Source organism: Xiphophorus couchianus, chromosome 11 (assembly GCF_001444195.1).
Source record: "Xiphophorus couchianus chromosome 11, X_couchianus-1.0, whole genome shotgun sequence".
NCBI classification, from domain to species: domain Eukaryota; kingdom Metazoa; phylum Chordata; class Actinopteri; order Cyprinodontiformes; family Poeciliidae; genus Xiphophorus; species Xiphophorus couchianus.
In genome coordinates this window covers 2,225,454-2,246,346 of record NC_040238.1, presented here as the reverse complement: position 1 = coordinate 2,246,346, position 20,893 = coordinate 2,225,454, and the positions used below count along the sequence as shown (strand labels likewise).

Here is a 20,893-nt window from a genome sequence, read left to right as displayed (position 1 = left end):
TTTGCATCGGCAAAAGAATGCAAATTACTCCCTAAACGCAATGCTAAAATCTTCTGCAGACTTGTTATGTGCAGGGAAGTCTAATAACAGGGTCTTCTTTTCCTCCCCCATTAGTTCCTTCACCCGTCCAACTGGGAGGCAGAGGCCACCACACCAGCTCAGAGGGTGGCCACTGAGGCAGAGGCTGCTAGGTTTTACCTCTGTATAATTATCTGAGAAAATCATAGAGGAAGCAAACAGGTAAGGCTGTTGCATCTTGGAAAAGTGCTGACAAGCTTGATCCAGTGCAGCAGTGTTGTCCCCCTAGAAAGATTCAAGCAGTCAGCAGCTGAATACTTTCTTGGAATGAAAAGACTTCAAGTGTGACTGAGCTGAAATGTATTAAGCAGGAGGGAGAGAGGGAGCAAAATGAGAGATCAGCCGCCTGACTTTGAATAAATAAAGAGAACAGCCGCCTTAATCCCCACTGGACCAAACCCTTTCTAGCGTTTCACAGAACGGAGCAGAGGGGAAAGAAGTGATTTTGTGACCAGAGCTGCTCTTGGTATTCACATCAGCTCAGAAATAAGAACTCTCCAACCTTGTAGATAAGTTGCTTGACTTTCAGTTTAAAATGAGAAACAGAAAAGTTAAACCTGGAGTATGAAGAGCCACAGTGTACAAAAGCAGTGAAACTCATTAAGCATCAAATTTCAGTTTATTTTATTTGGGTTTTATGTTACTAGAAAATGTATTATTGCATTTTTGTGAGGGAAAGGAAAAAGGGCATAAGGTTCTTAAACATGTTCAGTTAGAATTGTGAAAGAATGTGGCATGCATTTGTAATGGGGTTTTCTTTATCTTGTATCTTTATCGCTCAATAAAATTCAGCAAATTTTACACACAGTCGAGGTAATGTGCAATTAACCTCAAAATAAATCCAGCTGCTCTGAGGGCCTCTGAGGTTTGCTATAGAAAATCACTAAACAATTATACACTTACACCTTACATTATGAACAACATATTAAAACACCATTCTGAAAATACACAATCAAGCTAACACCGGATAAAGCATTAAACATAAAATGTGGGATTTGAGATTGGCTTGGAGGTTTAAGCTGCAGCTACACAATAATCAGTGTGTAATCAGACCCTCATCAAATTGAAAATATATGATAAAAAAGAAGAAAAAATAAACATTTCGGTCTGTGCTCAGCCCAGCTCTCTTCACCCTGTTTACACACGACTGCGTGGCCATCCACCCCACCAACACAGTCGTGAAGTACGCGGACGACACAACAGTAGTGGGTCTCATTTCAGACAACAACGAGACCCACTACAGAGAGGAGATTCTGCAGCTCACTCAGTGGTGTTCAGCCAACAACTTGGTGCTGAACACAGGGAAGACCAAGGAGGTCATTGTGGATTACAGAAGGTCCAGGAGGACGGCTCACACTCCCCTTCTCATAGATGGAGAAGTGGTGGAACGTGTGGACAACATCAAGTTCCTGGGCCTCCACATCACTTCTGACTTCTCCTGGAACACAAACACCTCCCACCTGGTGAAGAAAGCACAACAAAGGCTCTTCTTCCTCAGGAAACTGAGACGGGCTGGACTTTCCTCACGGCTGCTCATGAACTTTTACAGGGCGACGATCGAGAGCATCCTCTGCCTCAACATGACTGTGTGGTATGGTAGCTGCACAGCATTGGAGAGGAAACAACTTACACGGGTGGTGAGAACAGCACAAGGCATTGTGGGATGCCCCCTCCCAGACCTGGACTCCATTTACACAGACCGGGTCAAGAAGAGAGCTGGATCCATAGCGATGGATTCCAGCCACCCGGGCCACAGACTGTTTGTGCCGCTGCCATCAGGCAAGCGGTTCAGGAATATACGGACTACAACAAATAGACTGAGAAACAGTTTCTTCCCCACAGCCGTCAGAGCCATTACTCCCTGCCGCCCCCCCTCCCACACATATCATAACCTCGCAGTCACACATACATATCCCCCACCCCCACACAGCCATATTGTTCTGCACTTTGCACTGTCACATCATCTGTACTTTGCCATAATTGGACCTGCTGCTACTTCTTTGGTGTGGTTGAGTGCCTTTAGTTAATTTAGTTGTATATATTGTTATTATTATTATTGTGTGTTTGCTTATTTATACTGTATATATTTGACCTTTTGCACGGGAGCTGCAATGGAAATTTCGTTGAATTCTGTTCAATGACAATAAATGCTATCTATCTATCTATCTATCTATCTATCTAACGCAAGCTCAAAGTCTCAATTTGAAGCATCAAAGTGTTTTGCTTGTGATTTGGAAAAGTTCAGGGGGTGAAAATACTTTAGCAGGGCAGTATATAAAACGAAAACATTTGTTAGAAAGGTAAGCTCTTATTGTTGCTGGTTTGTTTTTAGATTTGGTTATGACCCATGGGTTCATGAAACTGTTCCATATTTGTAACCACCTTGTTTTGCTTGCAGCCTTGCAGACGTCAGATTAACGCATTCTTTAGAAGCTGTTGAACCTCCCATGCACAGTTCATTCTGTAAACATGAACCCACACATCCCAGACACATCCAAGTACAACTGGCCTCAAATGAGACACACATAAATAAATAATTACCGAGCTGTTTAGCCTTTGTTCATTCTTAGCCTACGTGCCTTCTGTGGGCCTGAAACCAAGCTCAAATTGAAGACTGAGAACTGGGCACACCGTTTTGAGATTAGTTTGTTCTCAGTATGTCTTTAGTCGTGAAAAAAAACAAACCTATTTTCTGATCTTGTTTAACTCCTCACCTGAAACATTATGTAATGCAACAGTCAGCTACAAAAATTGGGATTAGGTGAAGGTGAAATTAAAACTTATAAAATGCTTTTTTAATGGGGTGAAATGGTGAAAGGAACAACACTACTTTTAAGTTTAGAGAAAGGACAAATGCTTCTAAAAAAACAAGCCATTAGTCTGATCTTCTTGCGGTGACTTAGCATTTTTGACCACAGTTGGAGATAAATTGATCAATTTTCAGCTTTTTTGACAGTAATGTGATGTCTGTCAAGAAAATGTCAACATTTTCTGTCAATACCAAGAATGATCTCATCAGCTAACACTGAGCTTCTAACACTGCATTCTCTGTAACCATAACTAGATTTTTGTTTTTACTTCTCTTATGAACATCTGGCTCCAAGCAGTAAATGAACCATGTGAATGGGAATGCATCCTTCATGCAGCTTTACGTTTTAGTAACAGCTGTGTCAAGAAAAAGATGCAGTCCCAATGTTAACAGGATGCATTTGAGAAAATCCACAATCCAAACTTGTTTTTGTGAACTGAACTGCACCATGAAGCAAACTACTGAGCAAACTGTTAAACATTATTAGTAAATTTGTGTTGATAATGAGTACATTCACATTTCTGACTTCACTGGTGTTTTCCTCTTTCATTTGTCATTCAGACTTTAAAAAGAAGGTCAAGTGAAATTGAATATTGTAAAATGAGCACCAGAGTTTACAGCTACAAACTGTAAAAAAAAAAAAAAAAGACAAGAAATAAAACGCATCTGGAATCAGTGTGGAGAACAGGAAAGACATACATGTGAATTTATTATGTTTGCCCAATTTTACGTCGCAAAGTTTTTATTACTTATAAACCTACCTCATAAATCTGGAGCTTCAACACAACCTTTCACCTCCCAGACATTTCAACATACCCTGCATGACCTTTCCCTTTTCCTCTGCTCTGCTACTCCAAATTTTCAATTTCCCCAGGGAAGAACAATTTTTATCCCTGCGCTCCCTCACTCCACCTTTTCTTTTTGTGTCTCCTCATCTGCTGGCGTTGCTCTTATTGCTCCTGGCTGAAGCCACTTATTTTCCACTCTTCTCTGTTTAAGTCTTCCTCTGGCATTCATTGCCTTGTCCGATTTAAAAACATGATTTTAAATAGCTGTCTCTCTCCAATTGGGTTCGGTTGGTGTATTTATTGGCAGCGATGTCTGCATGTTTTGCCTGCCTCCGCGTCTTTCTTTGTGATCATGTCCTCTATTGCCTGCTTTTTTTTCCTTCTTCACCACCATATTTCATCTGGTTTTCTATGCTTGCACTCATGTACACTTCTGCTACTTTGTTGTAGCCAGGGAGTTTTGTGCTGGTGTTAAGTTTCATACAGTAGGAAATATTTTTGAACCATGCAGGAAATGTCTGAAGCACTGGGATCTTTCCCCTGCCTTGTCCACCCGCAAAAATCATGCACACACTTCAGAAAAGTCCCAGTCATGACTGAAAAAAATAATACTAAAGTTAAAATCTGTCTCAAGATTTTATTTTTCATGACTTTCTTGAGTATTTGACATTTTCTCAATCAACATTCCAACGCTTGAGAGGCGGCGAGGCTGCATACAGGTCTGGCTCCATAGAGGAAGGGGTCTGTGAAGGGGAAGAGCATCACCAGAAACAGCAGGACTCCAGTCAGATAGCAGATCAGCACGGCTGAACGCTGAGGGCTGCTCAGAGCAGAACCAATGTCAGGGAGACCCTGGCTGTTGCAGAATGAATGGCACAAAACTGGACCCACAATATGACCTTTAGAAGAACAGACCACAAGATGTGAAACTACCGTATGTACACGAGATGGCGCTTTTAGAGGATGAATGTGTATTTTTGCCTCTCACCAGTTCTCAGGAAAATAAAAGCAGCAAAGACACCAAACACAGTTGTGTACAAAAACTGAATCCCTGTAAAGGAAAACTACAATGAATAATCAACAAACTGTAAAAGTATTCATACTCTTTGACTGTTGTCACAAAAACATTGTTTAAAATGTTATGGCAGACAACACACAGTCATACTTATTGCAAAGTGAAAGTAAAATTCAGCTTTTTCTTCTAGTAAAAAACTGGAAGGTAGTGTTTGCATTCAATTTCAACCCCATCTCTCCAATGTCCTTACTGCAATATTTTTAACCTTGTCACAAAAAGCTATTTTTGGTGGAAAACTAACATTGCACCACCCACACTGTAAAACATGGTGGTGGCAGTATGATGCTGTGGGGATATTTTCTTCAGCAGAGACAGGAAAACTGCATAAGCTGATTTGAAGTTGGATAATTCAAACAATCCAAGAGTGATAAAGCGTTGCTCTGTCACAACAATCCAAAACATAAAGCCAGGGTAACAGTGGTGTGGTTAAGATTAAATCATTTTCATGTGTTAGAATAGCTCAGTTAAAGTCCACATCTAAATCCAATCAGGAATTCTAGGTAGAATTTAAAAATGTATGTTTGCAGACGGTATTCAACCAGTTTTAAAGAGTTTGAGTTGTTTTACTGAAACAAAAGAAAAGCAAAGTAGTCTAGGTGTGAGAGGTACCGTAGATTTGGAAAGTATATAGAATATGTAAATGTAAAGGATATGAACACACCACACTTTTGAGATTTTCATGTGTAGAAGAAAAATAAATCAAAACCGTAAATCATTTTCCTTCCTCTTTAAAAATAGTAGCCGAGTTGCTTTGTGCAAGTGTGACACAAAATTCCACCAAAATACATCATCGTTTGTTTTACTATCTCTGTTGCCTCTCATTTATGCAACTGTTGGTATTGTGCAATAACATAGTTTATCAGACTGTAATTTATAAATGTTTTCTTAGGTGTAATACTACTTTATTTTTCATATACAGTGCATAGGTAGCATTTAGATTCTTCATAATTTTAGATTGATTTTCACTGGGATTTGATTTATTGTTATATGTACAGTATGATCAAACACACATCAGTCGCCTCCCACATGTAGTTTATTTGAGAATAAGCTCACCTGCCCCCAGAAAGATGGCTCTCACATTGTCCTTTCCCAGCTGAAGCTGCTCTATGATGTGGTGAAGATGGGCTAGAACGACAGTAAAATTGAAATAAAGTTTGCAAACATTAAAACAGGAGCAGCAAAACTCCTGCAGGTCAACTGGTGCATTTTGTCGTGCTTTAGTAGAGTATGATGTCATTGTGGCGCCAAAGTTTCCTGTCATACCAACACCAAAGAACAGAGGAGCAATGAAGATAACAGCTGTGGCTCCAGTGCAAGGCACCAACATAGGCAGCATGGCCCCTCTGAACACCAGCTCCTCCATCACTGGCGCCACCACCTGGTTCCTGAGCCACGCTGCGTCTTGGACGCACATCCTCCAACTCTGCACATCTGGGAAAATACATTAGTCAGGAGATTGTGATCACCTTTAATGCAAAGGCGGCACACATGTCAAACTTTTTGCATCAGATTTCTCTAACAGAACCTTATAAATACCCAGAGCAGAGTGAAGTTCCCCAGAGAACCCGTCAGGATTGTCCAAAGCAGACTGAACCAGGGGCCCCAGATAAAAAAAACTATTAAACAGAGTGAATATAGATGTTTATAACATGCACAGGCAATAAATAACAACAAGATCAAAAGTATGAGGGGAAAAAATGGCACACATTTTAGTATGTAGTTTAAACACTGAAGGGAGCTCAAATAAAAATATAAAGTTACAGTCACCTGTTAAAGAGTTAAATTAAATAAAACATCTAAAATGTCTAATCTGCCTCAATAAAGCATAAAGTAAATCTAAAAAAACAAACCCTTTGAAATCTGTGTGAGCAGATGCTGGAAAACACGTTCAAAATGACTTTTTAAACACTTTTGACAACTTGAAGGCAATAAATAAATAAATAAAAATTCCATTCCTCTTATTTGATTGTGTGTGGTAAAGAGTTCAGTTCAGTTTCAGTTTAAGAAGTAATTTCATTTTGTTTCAGTTTTAGAATTTAAGTCAGAAAGAATAAAATAATTACAAAAACAATTGTTACAAAACTTTTTCCTTTAAAGTGTTCATGTTATACCTTATTGGCTTACCGTAATCAATAGCAAAGGCAGAACAGATGCAGGAATGAAACCTTTCAAACGAACTCCCATCAGCTCCCACAAGGACTCTTCAACCTGGAGACCCAGGATGCACTTTATTTATTAAACAAAGTTATTTCAACAGAAGATCTCATCACCTGAGTATTGTGGGTAGTGATGATTAGTAGCTGGAAAGCAAAGCACGTAGGAATCACAATGAAAATCAATTGCCTGTAGAGCTTTCAAACCCCAGAATATCAAAAGGTAGAGGAAAGTGTACTCACTGTGATATCAGCCCAGTGCATCCATAGCTTCACAAACGAAGGAGACACTGCAGACACCAGAGCTACACTGACAGAGCGACGCTTTATCACTCTTGGATGGTCCCTTTAAGACACACACTTTCATTAACAGGCTACTTGAACAACACTGACTGCAAAGCTGATGATGAGTTGCATACCTTGGTAAGGTACTCCAGCAGACATATAAGCTACCCACATAGAGAAAAGCCAGCAGAAGGCAACTCATTACACTCACCCAACAGATTGTGTACTGGTCCAGCCTAATACAGCTATGTCCTAGCTCTTGCATGACAGAACAGGAGATCTGCAAACTGCAGAGCTTCAAGTGGTTCCACAGCAGAGGGATGAATAAAGTAGCACAGGGTCAACATGCTCGAATTTATAAGCTTGATCCTTTATGTCAGATTAGATTAGTAGATCCCAGTGCAGAGAAGCTGATTAACTAAAGCGCAACAGAAAGACATAGATAAAACATAATCGCACCGTATCATGTAATCTTTCATAAAGTATCGAAAAAGAAACTGTTCCCTGACCGGGAATCGAACCCGGGCCGCGGCGGTGAGAGCGCCGAATCCTAACCACTAGACCACCAGGGAAGTTGCTCGAATTGAGACCGCTGTCCTACAAATCCAAAATACTCCCATATGCGTGTCAGTTTGAAGTTAGTATGTGGACATACGTACGTACTTCATAGTAAACCTGCTCCTCTAGTAATAGTTCGGACATGAAGTGTAAAAAGCTCCAAAAGCTAAATAACCAGTCCAGCACTCATGAGCCTCTCAACAACCCGCCCAGGCATCAGTGGTAACGGTAGCCTGTTCTTACAGTTTCTTCACTAAGTGTCACTAAACTTATTGTCCTAAATATACACAATGCTTTACTAAATATTTACAAAGACCTTCAATGTATTATCATACCAGTCAAGGGAAATGTCGCCGTCTGATGTATTGTGGTGGTTTTACGGGATATTTATGGAAAATAATAGAACAGGACTACAGCGCGAAAATGAGGTAGAAAACGGTAGTTTCCCGGCCAAAACGGGAGACTTGACAGGTATTACTTTAGTATTTTCTGTAGTAAAGCAAAGCAACGCATGACTGACATGACGCCGGCTCCAATGAGGAAGTAATAAACAGTGTTATTATGTCTGAGGTAGTGGAACTCAATGCATTACCCTGAGTCATTTTCCCCTAATCAGCCAACAATGAGGCAAAGAAGACGGGCAAGAAAATTCTCCAAAGATTTGTGGGACACATCGGAGAAATCAACGTTAAAGCCCAAGTTTTATAGAAGGAGCAATTTTCAAATTCTGACAGATTTTAAAGTCGATTCATTCCTGAATAATGGAACATTTTCTAAGACACTAATATCTTTTTGTAAGTAAATAATTCCATTGCATGCCTTTAATGCTTCATATTTCCCTAAATGAGATGGTTTGCACAAAGTTGAACATATTACAGTAATGTGAACTTCCTGTAGGCCAATTTTATTCATATTCTCCATTTCTACAATCTGTGCTTTGTTTACATTGATTTAGTTTGTAATACATTTACATCTGAAGTATTGTGCTGTCCCCCACAAAAAAAGACTTCACACATCTCTAGCCATTTTTCTTAAACTTTATTTTATTTGTCATTCATGAATAAAACAGTTATAAATATCGAAATCAACATTTGAATGATAGGTACCATTTTAACTGCACACATCAAAAACCATGCACGCATTCATCAAACTATGCAGAAATACCAAAACTTAACTTACGCGGTCAAGAAGATTGGAACATCCAAAGAAGCTGCAGATGACTTATATCACCAGGGTCCGACATTAAAAGAAACGTTTTAAGATGTGTTACCACTTTGAGCGTCAATAACCATTCTGCACTGAAAACCTTGTGGAATTGAGTCCAGCTCAAATAATCACAAATATACTAATTCTGAAATGCTTTGACATGCTTACATTTTTATTTTTTGAAACTATCAGAAAAGATAAAAGTGTCACCTGCAACAGAACATATTTCTTTGCATACTCAAATCCTGAGCAGATAAATTCTCGTAAAGGCTGGTGCATTTTGGCCTACAAATCGAAAAGTTTCTATTAAGGCACAGGAGACACACAACATAAAAATAAGCAGAGGACCAGCTGGTGTGTGAATACTGAGCAATGTCCAAAAAATGTACACAACACATGGAAAACATCAGAAGTGCAATAAATGTATGAGAAAATGACACACGTCTTAAATAAATTAAAAAAAACTAATTAAAGAAACCAACATAATACTACTAAAACACACCTTACATTCAGACAACAATTTCCAGCTTCAGACTTAGAGAACATTTCTAGGAGAGAAAAGGCAGATGAAATCCTACAGATATCTTTGAAGTTTCGTTTTTTTCTTAACATTCAAGGAAAACACTTTTTGAGACTTTGGGATTCAATGACAACTGCAGTTTGTGCTTGTCCTTTTCACTGTAACACACATTTGTTGTCCTTATTGCTGAATTTCCTCCTCCTCATCTCCAAACCTCGCTCCAGCCGCTCGTCCTCCTCCTGAGCACTGCAAACACAAAAACATCAGTTCAGGACAAACAATTTCTCAATAATCAGGGTTAAAACCATAGAGAGGACTGAGCTACAAAAAAGGAATAGCTCTCTGGGTAACAATGTGTAAAAGGCCTCCGAGTAAATTGATTATTTAATAAATAAGTATGTAAAGAAAAAAAAACTTTTCAAAGTTCATTTTTAGAGAACTACAGAAAGCAAAACAGTCTTAGGATCAGTCTCCAAAAAAGCCAATTCCTTTTGTAAACTTATTTAATTAAACTGCGGTCAATAATTGTGTAGAACGCTGCATGTTTGTTTGACTTTTTCTGGCCGTACTGAAAGCATCCACTCACCGTTTCTCTTTGTCGTCAATGTCTCTGATGATCTCATCCCGCTGGTTAACCAGTGACACCAGCTCCTGGAGGAGCAGCTGCTCCCTCTGCTGCTGAGTGGCTGTCTTCTGCCAGTCTGTGAAACATACAGCAAAATGCCAAATGGTACTTCTTTATTAATGTTTTAGATATTTGTAACACAAGTTTAAGTCTGACAATTACTTTTACATGCTTTTCTCTTTGAGTTAATATGCCAAAGAAGTTTCTTTCTGCAAGTTAAAAACTGAAATATGAACCATCTCCCACAGCATTTCTGACAATAATAACTTAAAGAACCATTTTCTTACATTTTTAATTTAAAACATTTATTCAGTTGCCCTGCAGATCATAGTTAGTAGGTAGAAAGTCACACAAACTTTAGTAAATGCAGTGTTGGTGACTACAGGAGTTATGAGACACTTTTAAAGCAGAGATTGAAAACACTGTGGATTACGTTTCACCAATAATTTCACAAGACATTAGTTTAGAATGTTCACCAATCAAAATTTAGTTAAAATTACAAATATAAGTTATGAATAACGTATTCTAAATGTGCACACGTGTATTTAATCTTCTGTTTACCCTGAACTCTGTTTTCGATGACTAAGACACAGATCCACAGATATAATAAAACTTAAACCAAACACTGACCTTCTATAGCCATCATAACTCGTAGTTCTCTGGTGAGAAGCTCGAATCTCCTCTCCAGATCCTGCTCCTCTTGTCTGCAGAGCAGTCAGAAATTAGAGAAATCGAATAAAATCACTGTTTACGATATAAAACGTGTATTTTCAGTTCGCTTACAATAGCTCCAGGTTATCCTGTCGGCGTATCAGAGCGTTCTTCTTGTTGACCAAAGTGAACCATTCCTGGATCAGTCTCTCCTCTTCATCACGATCACTCCCTGCAAACAGAAGAGAACAATTTGTATATTCATGTAAGAGTTCTGGAAAATAAAATCTTTCCCTGCATTGTGAAAAACAGAACATTGAACACTCCCACCTCTCTTGGACAGATTTAAAAAATAAAATAAACCAACCTGTTTCCATGAGGCTTCGCAATCGTCTCTCCACGACTGCTGCTCTGCTGTCGATGTGTTTCTGCTCTGTCTCCAGTGCCGCCAGTTCGCTCAAGACGTACTGACTGGTGTCCTGCAGGTGCTGACCACAAGTCCCATCACACACATACATTTGCATGCATGTACACAACATGCAAACACACACAAATACAAATAAACATAAAAATGAAAATGGCCCAGCAGCCATGAGGAGAGGAGAAGAAGGGGAAGAAAAGTGAAGACAAGAAAAGGACAGTCACAGATTAGAGGAAAGTCAGTCACTGGAGAAAACAAACTGAATTTAATCTGCAGTGGAGAGATTTATTGTGATTGTGTATAGTGTATAGGGCTGTAACACAAAACTGACCATAGTTTCTTCTTGTTTAGGAGGCTGGATGTCAACTGCACTCTGCAGCTCTGCAAACACAGAAAAACACGGAAGGCAGATTAAAGCTTGAGCAGCAAAGAAAAAAATAATCCAGTCAAAAGTGGAAAAAAAATATCCCACTATATTTTATCCCACAGTATTTTAGGTGCTAGCAAGACTCAGTCCAGATAATACCTACCTGAGTTATTAGCATTTTCAGTAAGAGATGAAGCATCTTCATCCTGCAAATGCAAAATATAATACACTAATAAACATCAAATATTGTTTGAAGAGTTTTCATTTGATGACAAGAAGTATAACCTGTTCAGATTTGGCAGCTTTGGTAATCGATCTTGGGGGTGGGACTGGGATTCTTGTTTCTTCCACTACAAAAAGATTATGAAAGCAATAAGATGTCTGATTCCTCGTCAAGACCAGGCATTCATACTTTTTAGTCCTTTCCATAAACTTTGACAAAGTTTTTGAGATTCCAAGTTACACATGTTTAGATTTCAGTTTCGAAAGATATAAGAAATTAACTAATAAATCTTATGCAATAGGAAACACACCAAGAGGCTTATTTCCAAATTACTCAGTAAAAATTAAAGGAGCTGATAAAAACAGAAAGAAACAAGGCACCAGCCATCCCTGTTTTGAAGTTAGGAGGCTTAAACAAGCAAAAAAGAATAAGCAAAAGCTTGACAAAATGAGAAATTTACCTTTAATAGTCCTTTTGATTCTGGGTGGTGGCACCACCAAGGCACTGCTTCCTCCTTCCTCTAGACTCACACCTTCGTTCAGCCTGGCCATGCAGAAGGCGGCGGCGTCAACGTTGGTGGGAGCGGGACCAGAAGGAGCGAGCCCGTAACTGGACTGACTGCTGTTGTGCTCGATCTGCAGTACGCTCAGCTCCTGGTTGGTGAAATGTGAGCGGATTTGGCTGAGGTACGTCATAACGATGAGCCGGTCCGGGACGGACAGCAGAACCATGTCGGACGGTTCCAGCAGACGAGAGATCCCCAGCGCCTCAAAGCAGTCGAATGCCTGAGATTAAATAATGGATAAAATGCGCAACGTAACTGTCATTAACAATAATCAAAATAAAAAAGCTCTGCACATATTGTAAAATTTTGTCTTGAACTTTATACATTTTGTCATGTTATGAACTAATGTGCATTTTATTGCACATTCATCTTATAGACGTAAAAATCAGACAGATGTATTTATCTTCAGTTCAATTTCAATCATAGTTTTAAATTTCCTTTGCTTTAGAGCAGATTCAAAAACTAACACACTAAGTGCAGTGGTTGCACAGAGGACCAAACAATCCACGCCATTCTCACCTTCTTGTTATTTAACTTGATGTCATGAGGAACCAAGCACTCAAAATCTCTGATGGGGAAAAAGCAGAAGCACAATAACATTTATTTAAGACAGATGAAAGCCATTTAAACCGTGAACTGTGCATTCAAAGAAGATATTTAGCAAGAGTGATAGTGTAGAAATGCTTTACATTTTGTCTGGATGAAAGTGGTGCAGTATGGCACAGAAGGCCAGGCCGTTTCTCCAGGACGTGCTGAAGTTTGTGACCTTTACACCCTCGTAGTTGTTGGTGATGCTCTGACACCACTGGAGCAATGACTGACTAGAGTTCACAAGGTCCTGGAGGAAAAGCAGAATAAAAACAATTCAGTTTTAGTTATGGGATTATAAAATCTCCTTTGACTGTCTCCAATTACCTCAGTGTCATCCTTCCCATTGACCTCCTCTGTGACCACTTCAAATGGATCACTGGTCCTGAGTTCGGGGGTTTCTTCCTCTGGTAATGTCGGAAGCCGAGAATTCTTGATCTCACACTGAAGTGAGGAGACGATGGTATGTGTACTGGAGGTGTCTTTGGAATGAAATGATTGTTTCACCGGTCCACCATCAGGTACATCTGTTGTTTTGTGCTTTGACCTAGAAGGCAACAAGGCAGAAGACAGATGATGAATAGATGGGACAGAGAGCTGAACCCCCCCACAAACAGGAGAATCCATCCACTGTAGGAAGATACAAGAGATACAAGCAAAAACATGCAGTTATGCCATGATGAAAAAGCTGAACAAGCTGATGAAGACAATGAAGAATGGTGGGAGTCTTAGACAACGTGAGGTAACATTCATATAGTATTCTGAATTTTTTTGACTTGGCATTACAGTTGCCTAAAGCCAGATACACTATGAAAAATAAACAAATACATGAAAATGTGAAAAAAATGTTTTTTAAGTACACTGCATAAAGAAAATGTTTTTCAGTCAAAAAAAGTTACCAATCTGCACAAAACAATAAAGCATAAAAACAGGAATATACCAAGTTATTTTCACAAGTCAAAAGACAAAAATAAAATGTCTACTATTTTCTTTCCTTAATTTTAGGACAGTAAAACAATTAATCTGTGGTACTGACATGACTACAGTTAAAGTGAATTGTTGCAATGTGCTACAAATAGATACACTGGAAGACAACAAAAGTCTCTCTAATCATCAACTCCATATAGAGATGATTTCAGAGAGCAGCGCAGGGTTACAGACTTACGCTTCTTCCTCTACAAGTGGCTCTTCCGTGTCATTTAGTCTTATTTCCTTCAGATCATTGGAGCAGGAAGTGATCGAGAGCTGACTGTGAGCAGTGATGTCAGTGGGGGGGTTTGAAGGGGCTATTTTCTCCACAACATCGCTGTCAATATCACCAGGAGTGGGAATGAGTCTTTTCATGGCTCGAGGCCCACTGACCGGAGATGTGTCGCCTGACATCTGTCGAATCTTAGCCAGTAAAAGTCTTTCCTCCTCTTGGAGCTGCTGCTCTTTGGAGAGATTGTTGGCTGACCTGGGCATCTTCTGGTCATCTTCAGACTTCAATTCAGGACTCACATGTAAATTCACAGGCATTTTTGTCTCATTCACCTTGCTGATGCTTACGCCACTGGGCGGTTTAGATACCACCAAAAGTTGAACAAATTCTGTTACATTTACATCAGAATCAGTTTTAGTACGTACTCCATCACTCCTTTCTTTCACTGATTGTTGGTCTGAAATTTGTTCTGTTGTTTCCTTCATGTGAGACATAAAATGTTGGCCAGGAGGCTGACTGTGAGGTTTATTTTGTTGTTTCACATCAAAGCTAATTCTAGAAGCTTGTTCAGTGGAGGGGGCTGATGCAGGCTTCAGGGCCACAGCGGGAGGCGGGTGGCCTGGGCTAAAGATAAAAAAGGGAGAATTCAAAGCTAAATTTACCGCCTGTGCCAGGTATGACTAACATAGCAAGCATTAATAGCATGCTTCGCCATATCCAAACAGCAGAAGAGATGTCACTTTGATGCTCCCAAGTGAAAAAGCACAAAACTTAAGAATCTTTCAAATAGCTTTTGCTATTTAACCCAGAAGTTGTTATTTTAAAATGATCTTCAATGCTCCCAGAACATTAGTGGACCAACGACATCCTTATAAAAATGCCAGCGTTTTGCTAATCTGCAGCATCAGTGACTAAAACCATGCTAATCCACCTATTTAGCCATGCAAGGCTTAAACAATAAATGCACCTCACAACATTTAAACCGACCATCAATAACAAAAATATGTAATTAATATATATCAGCCTGTTTTATTAGCCTGTTTTGATGATGGAATCTAGCATCCTAACGTCTGGACAACAATGTAGTGGTAGTGCTGTGAAATTCATATATTCTACATGATGCTGTGGTGGATAAACATCCCGCAACACTGGATTGTGCTGCAGACTGTTATCATTAGCATGTAGCCTAATGGACAGGGATTGCTAACCATGGAGTCTGCTTTGGTGATGTGTGCTGATCTCTTCCAAACCCTACGATATCCTCTATACAAGAGAAGCACAAATTTTGTTTTATAATGGATGTATATGAGATGATAATAAATTATTTATCAAGATTACATCTTTAGAACGCACGTAGACACCATTCTGTCATAAGACAAACTAACAGAGAACACCCAAATCCTCAGTATCCAAAGAATACAAGTTAGTAAATGTTCTGGATGGACTGTGTTACGAGAAAACATCCACAAATGCTTCAAACAGACTTCTCTCTGAACAACAGCAGGCAACAAGGAGATCTTTATGACAATAGCCAAGTTACTCACCCATTTCTGTTAGTATGTCTCCCTCCCTCACCCCTCACTACCACCTGCTTCTCCTTCCATATACAGCTCAGCCAGCCAGACGGAGCCCAGATCTTCCTGTCCCCTTTCATACTCTACTTCCTCCTCCTCCTCTTCTCGCAGCCACACTGGGATGGCATTGTGTTTAGGTTTGGATGCACCCTGCTTGACTGCTCTCAGACTGGAACTGTGCTGTGCCTTTACATCAGTGCTCACAGAGTCTTTGGTTTTATTATCAATCGCCCTATATGTACTTGCAGAAACAGGGATGACTTTGCTGGCTGGTTTGTGGTCAGATTTGTGCTTCTCGTTGCTTCCTTGTAGTCTCTCGTCATATGCGATATCATCCAGCTCTGCCTCCTTCAGAGGCGCCCAAGTGTTTGACGAATTTTTGTTTCCTTTTTCTTGGTTCTGAACAAATAAAATACCAGCAGGAGTTTTCACCTCTCTATTCTCCCATCCCTTCATGAGTTTTTCCATCTCTGCATTTTCTTCCTTATGTATTTCCTCATTTGTCTCATCAGCAAGTTTCCTCTGTTGCCCGAAAAAAATGGTCTCCTTGTCTTCCTTCCCTTTTTCAATTCTAATTCTTTCATTTTCCAACTTTTTTCTGTTTTTCTTCTCTGCCTCTTCCCTTATCCGTTCCCTTTCTAACTTTTCTCTCTCCAGTATTTGACTTTGTATCTTCTCCATCTCTTCTCTCCTTATTCTTTCAATTTCTTTCCTCTCTGCCTCTTCTGTCCTTAGTCTCTCCCTCTTCTTTTTCTCCACCCTTTCTCTCTCTAGTCTTTCCTTTTCTTTCTTCTCCACCTCTTCTCTTTCTAGTCTTTGTCTTTCTTGCTCTTCTCTTTGTAGTCTTTCCTTTTCTATCTTCTCCATCTCTTCTCTTCTTTTTCTTTCCCTTTCTTTTCTATCTGCCCTTTCTCTCTCTAGTTTTTCCATTTCTTTCTTCTCTACTTCTTCTTTGTATAATCTTTCGATTTCTGTCTTCTCTGCCTCTTCTCTCTTTAGCCTTTCTTTGTCCTCCATCTCTAATCTTTTCAGTCTCTCCTTTTTCTTCTTCTCTTCTTCACGTCTCTTTAATCTTTCCTTTTCACTCCTGTCTGTCTCTTCTCTCTTAAGTCTTTCTTTTTCTTGCCTTTCAGCTTCTTCCTCCTCTTCTTTCTCCCTTTCAGCCTTTCTACGGTTTTCCATTTCCTCTCTCTCTCGTCTCTCCATCTCCAGTTCTCTGTGTTTCTCTTGCTCGCTGGCTGCCAGTCGCAGACTTGCCACCAGGCCCAGTCCGTGCATCATGTTTTCTGCTCCCTGAGCTGATTCAGCCTTGGGAATCTCGTCTTCAACCATCATCTGACTTTCTGCTGAGTCAGAGAAAGCCGCAGGAGGTAAAATGTCCACACCAGCAGAGCTTGGTGGCTCTTTATCTGACTCTGCGGTGCACCGGACTGCTGCATCTTCTTTTTGAAAACATGACTGTTCTTCTGTGTTTGCAAGTCCCTGTGGTTTATCTGCTGAAGGCTCCTGACTGGCACCATTTGATGCAGATGTGTGCAGCATGGAGGCCATTGTCTCATAGCTAAGAATCAAAATATGACAGACAGGAAAACCATGAGACACAGCTCACCCTGAAATGACCCAGCAACATGACCGCAGCTGAACTCGATCACAGAGAACCAGCCAAACATCATGCTTGATTAGTTTCCTTAGCAGACTTTGTTTTGGTGTGCTTCCAAAAAATGTTGCTCGAAGAGCCCAAAGGAAACATGGGTTTATTTTTTAGAGAGAACTGCTCTTTTGGCACAGCCAGGAACAATCAAAATACTTTCCAAATGCTGTTAAAAGCTTCAATTCAAGAGGAAAATAACTAAATATGCAAGTTCTTTGCAACTAGATGTCATTTAAGTGCCGTTTTCTGAGCAGAATAAGTTAATTTAACAACAAAACCAATGAAAATCCATCACTAGCACCAATGAAGCGATGCACTGAGATTATCTCTTGTAGGTTTAGGGAAGCATATGGCATATTTCTGCACAAATATGACATTCAGTCACTTTTGTTATTTCAGTCCGCAAAAACCAGCATTCAGCAGCACACCTCAACAGGTAATCTGACCGCAGCAGCAGGCAGACTCACCCTCGGTGCAACACCCCAAACATGGCTGACATGAAGCCAGCAGATGTCTCCTTCTGCTCTTCTGCAATACACACATCATCCTCTGCACCTTTCTGGGTGCTAACACACACATAAAAAAACATACACACTTATTTTACTTTGCAGATAAAATTTCTTCACTTATGAATACCATTCACACAGGTAGTATGGAAAGAAGAGCTTCAGTTACTTGCTGTTGTTAGGCGGCAGCACAGTGGAATGATGTTAGTAAGTGCAGGTTTGCATCTGAATGCTAGCAACCATCACTGACTCACCCCCCTACTACAACCTCTTCCTCCTCCTTCACTGCAGGACTTTCAGTACTTCCCGTCCCTCTTTGTGCTTCCGTCTCGGCTGTGGTCTCCTCCATAGCTGCCCACAGTTTGTTCTCTTCATGGCACAACGACTCTTCATTGATCACAAGGCTCTCCTGATCAGCAACTTTAGGTGGTTTCTCGTTAACTGCTCCTTCCAGTTGTGATTTGTCTGGTGGCTGGATGTCATTCTCCTGCTGCAGCTGTCGTTTTGGTTTTGGGGGCGACAAATCTGTCCTTTCTCTGATTGGTTTTGGGGAAGGCTCAGAAGGGGCTACTGGTTGCACAAAAGGTCTCTCAGGCTCTTTAGTCTCCTCTGGAACTGGTTTTGGTGATTCTAAATGTGTCTCTGGAGCTTCTGCTGCTGTTGTTTGGTTCTGCTGTGTCATCAAAGTTTCCAACTTGGTAGATTCTCCAGAGGATGAACTGCAACACAAAGAGAGCTAGGTGAATACTGATTCATATTTCCTTTAAACTACAGTATTTATAAACCAAAGTTTCACACACTTAACAAACAAAAGAATGGCTGGGAGAATAAAGCAGAGAAGCAAGCACAAAGAAATTCCCTTGTCAGTTCTTACCCTCTGCACAAAGGTTTTGCACCCTCCTCAGCAGAGATTTGTACAGTTGTATCTTTGCAACTTCCCCCTTCTAACACTTTCCATAGAGGAGTCTCTGCGTCAGACAGCCTCTGTGGAGGCAGTGCCAGCGTCAAGACCTCTAATGTCATTATTTTATTCAGCTCCTCTGGGGGGCCTGATTCAATATCACATGGTGAATGAAGTGAGGCGGTTTCTTTCTTTTCTGAGGTATCAGAGTTTGACAGGGAGCATTCCACTACAGAGGGTTGCTTCAGACTGGAGTAAGCAAGGAAAAGAAGGAAACCAAATAAGAAAATAGAGACAAAAGAGAAACAAGCAGAAAATGACAAAGATTACAGCAAACACACAGATATGCATGAACATTTGAAAACAGAACTTGATGCTTGGTAATAGGAGGAAGAACTGAATAAGCTGTAAGGAGGATTGAAGAATTGAAATGAACACAACGTTCTTTCATTGGGGAAATATTTCATATTTGGTTACCAAATGTTGATCCCATTAACAAGTTAAGCTATTTTTTTTAAATTATTTACAATATACTTTTTTTCCCCTTTATTCTTGATTCTAGGAACTTTTCTTTTTCCACTGTGGTATAATACAATGTGACACAGAGGCTGTGAGGTGTTATAGAAAACCAGGGCAAAATAGAATATTTTCTTAAACTTCAGCAATATTATGTATCAAATGATGAATGATTCTTAAATATTTTACTTTTTTTTTTTACTACTATTAAATTTTTACTGGTGAGTTTCTTTTGTTCTGAAAATCTCGTCTTTATGTTGCATTTATGGTTCAGGTGATTGGAGAGAAAGAGACAAGAAAACTTCATTCTTATTTTTTAGTTAATTAAAGGAATCAGTCTTTCCAAACCCATACCACAGAGTTCATCACAAGAGTAAGCACAACACCACATGTAAGAAATGTCATGAAAAGGAATAAGTCAGCTCAGTAACAAATAGTGAGAGTTTTGAATTTCGAGATAATTAATTTTACAAATAAATCATTAGGTTTTATTATAAGCACAGAACCCCACACAAAGCAGAAACACCAGTTGGTGGCAGCTCCACATCGTTATTGAAACTTACCGCTTTCAAAGCAGAGTTCGGTTCACTCAGTTTCTTTCTTTCTTCTGACTGAAGGGACATTTTTTCAGGCAGCTGTTTGGCTGTAATGCCGTTTTTCACCAGTGGAGGGAACCGTTGAGTTTGTGTTTCACCTTTGACATCCGTTTGGGATTTATTGAAACCAAGTTTAGAGTGGTTTTCATCTTCTCCTTGTCCTCATCTGACTTGTTTTCCTCCAGAATGCTGAGCGGAGGGCTCCTCGTCTTCTCCTCCTCCTCTTTTTCTTTCTCATCTCTATTTCCCCTTCTGCTGAAAAAGCTTCTTTTGCTCTTTTCGTTCCTTTTCTTTTTTTTCTTCTTTTCTCCTCTTTCATTTTCTTCTCTGCTTCCAGCCTCCTTTGCTCCTCTTGCAGCTTTCTCTGGTTCTCTTCTTCTCTCTTCTTTCTCTCTCTCTGCCTCCTTCTGCATCTTTTCCTTTTCTCTCTGCTCTATCAGAAGCCTCTCTTTCTTCCTCTCTTCCTCTTCACTACTCCTTTCTCTCCTCTTCCTTCTTCTTATTCCTCTCCATCCTCTCTCTCTCTTCTCTGAAAAGTCTCTCTTTTTCTTCCTGTTCTTTTTTTCTTTTCTCCTCTGCTTCTTTGACTCTTCTCTCTTCCTCTCTGTTTTTTCTCTCTTCCATTTCTTTCATTCTTTTCTCTCCTCTTCCTCTCTTCTCTTGCTCTCATCATCCGACCCTTTTTTTCTTCTTCTGCCTTCTTTTCTCATCTTCTCCTCCTCCTTCTTTTCTTTTTCTTCTCTGCCTCTTTCAGTCTCTTCTCCTCTTTCTGCTTCTTTCTTTCCTCCTCCTCATATCTCCTTTTCTCTCTTCTTGCTTCTTGTTTCTTCTTCTTCCTCTCTTCATCCTCTCTTATTTTCTGTTGTTCCTTCTCTTTTGCCTCTTTCAAATGTCTTTCCTCCATCTTCCTTGTCTTTTCCTCTTTCAAGAGTCTGATTTTCTCCTCCTCTTTCATCTTCTTCATGAATCTTTCTCTCTCTCTTGCTGTTTCTCCTCCTCCTCTCTTCAGATTTTGTTTTTCAGCTTCTGACTCCAG

At 39.9% G+C, this 20,893-nt stretch overlaps 2 protein-coding genes and 1 non-coding gene across 5 annotated transcripts; all 3 read right to left on the bottom strand.

Moving 5' to 3' along the window:
- Positions 1 to 3,565: 3,565 nt before the first annotated feature.
- LOC114153209 (CAAX prenyl protease 2-like) lies at positions 3,566 to 6,854 on the bottom strand. The gene is made up of 6 exons (XM_028031601.1): positions 6,829 to 6,854; positions 6,287 to 6,366; positions 6,014 to 6,181; positions 5,804 to 5,875; positions 4,664 to 4,726; positions 3,566 to 4,574 (listed from the first exon to the last, which is right to left on the bottom strand). The coding sequence occupies exons 1-6, from the start codon at positions 6,852 to 6,854 to the stop codon at positions 4,354 to 4,356; spliced, it is 630 nt and encodes a 209-aa protein (XP_027887402.1). The 3' UTR covers positions 3,566 to 4,353.
- An 834-nt stretch (positions 6,855 to 7,688) lies between these two features.
- On the bottom strand, positions 7,689 to 7,760 carry trnae-cuc (transfer RNA glutamic acid (anticodon CUC)). The gene has a single exon. It is a non-coding gene; the product is annotated as a tRNA-Glu (tRNA).
- A 1,008-nt stretch (positions 7,761 to 8,768) lies between these two features.
- LOC114153562 (EH domain-binding protein 1-like) lies at positions 8,769 to 19,010 on the bottom strand. 3 transcript variants are annotated; one of them, XM_028032186.1, is made up of 16 exons: positions 18,719 to 19,010; positions 18,099 to 18,563; positions 17,806 to 17,904; positions 14,078 to 14,737; positions 13,240 to 13,459; positions 13,014 to 13,162; positions 12,844 to 12,892; positions 12,220 to 12,544; positions 11,822 to 11,886; positions 11,700 to 11,742; positions 11,501 to 11,550; positions 11,116 to 11,236; positions 10,881 to 10,980; positions 10,728 to 10,801; positions 10,059 to 10,173; positions 8,769 to 9,718 (listed from the first exon to the last, which is right to left on the bottom strand). In XM_028032186.1, exons 1-16 carry the CDS (start codon positions 18,865 to 18,867, stop codon positions 9,628 to 9,630), a joined length of 2,775 nt encoding a protein of 924 aa, XP_027887987.1. In that variant the 5' UTR covers positions 18,868 to 19,010; the 3' UTR covers positions 8,769 to 9,627. The 3 variants fall into 3 exon arrangements, with proteins under 3 accessions (XP_027887987.1, XP_027887988.1, XP_027887989.1); XM_028032187.1 differs by lacking the exon at positions 17,806 to 17,904; XM_028032188.1 differs by lacking the exons at positions 14,078 to 14,737; positions 17,806 to 17,904 and having other exon boundaries at positions 18,719 to 19,007.
- Positions 19,011 to 20,893: the final 1,883 nt, after the last annotated feature.

Bases quoted from the DNA above. Each gene is read 5' to 3' on its own strand.
- LOC114153209 (XM_028031601.1), bottom strand. From the start codon at position 6,854: ATGAACACTTTAAAGGAAAAAGTTTT. The intron at 6,182-6,286 runs GTATTTATAAGG...GTATTTTCCCAG, and splicing joins GGAACTTCACTCTGCTCTGG to ATGTGCAGAGTTGGAGGATG. The intron at 4,575-4,663 runs GTGAGAGGCAAA...GTTCTTCTAAAG, and splicing joins TTTTATTTTCCTGAGAACTG to GTCATATTGTGGGTCCAGTT.
- LOC114153562 (XM_028032186.1), bottom strand. From the start codon at position 18,867: ATGACATTAGAGGTCTTGACGCTGGCACTGCCTCCACAGAGGCTGTCT. The intron at 13,460-14,077 runs GTAAGTCTGTAA...GTTGCCTTCTAG, and splicing joins CCACTTGTAGAGGAAGAAGC to GTCAAAGCACAAAACAACAG. The intron at 13,163-13,239 runs GTAATTGGAGAC...CTTTTCCTCCAG, and splicing joins ATGGGAAGGATGACACTGAG to GACCTTGTGAACTCTAGTCA.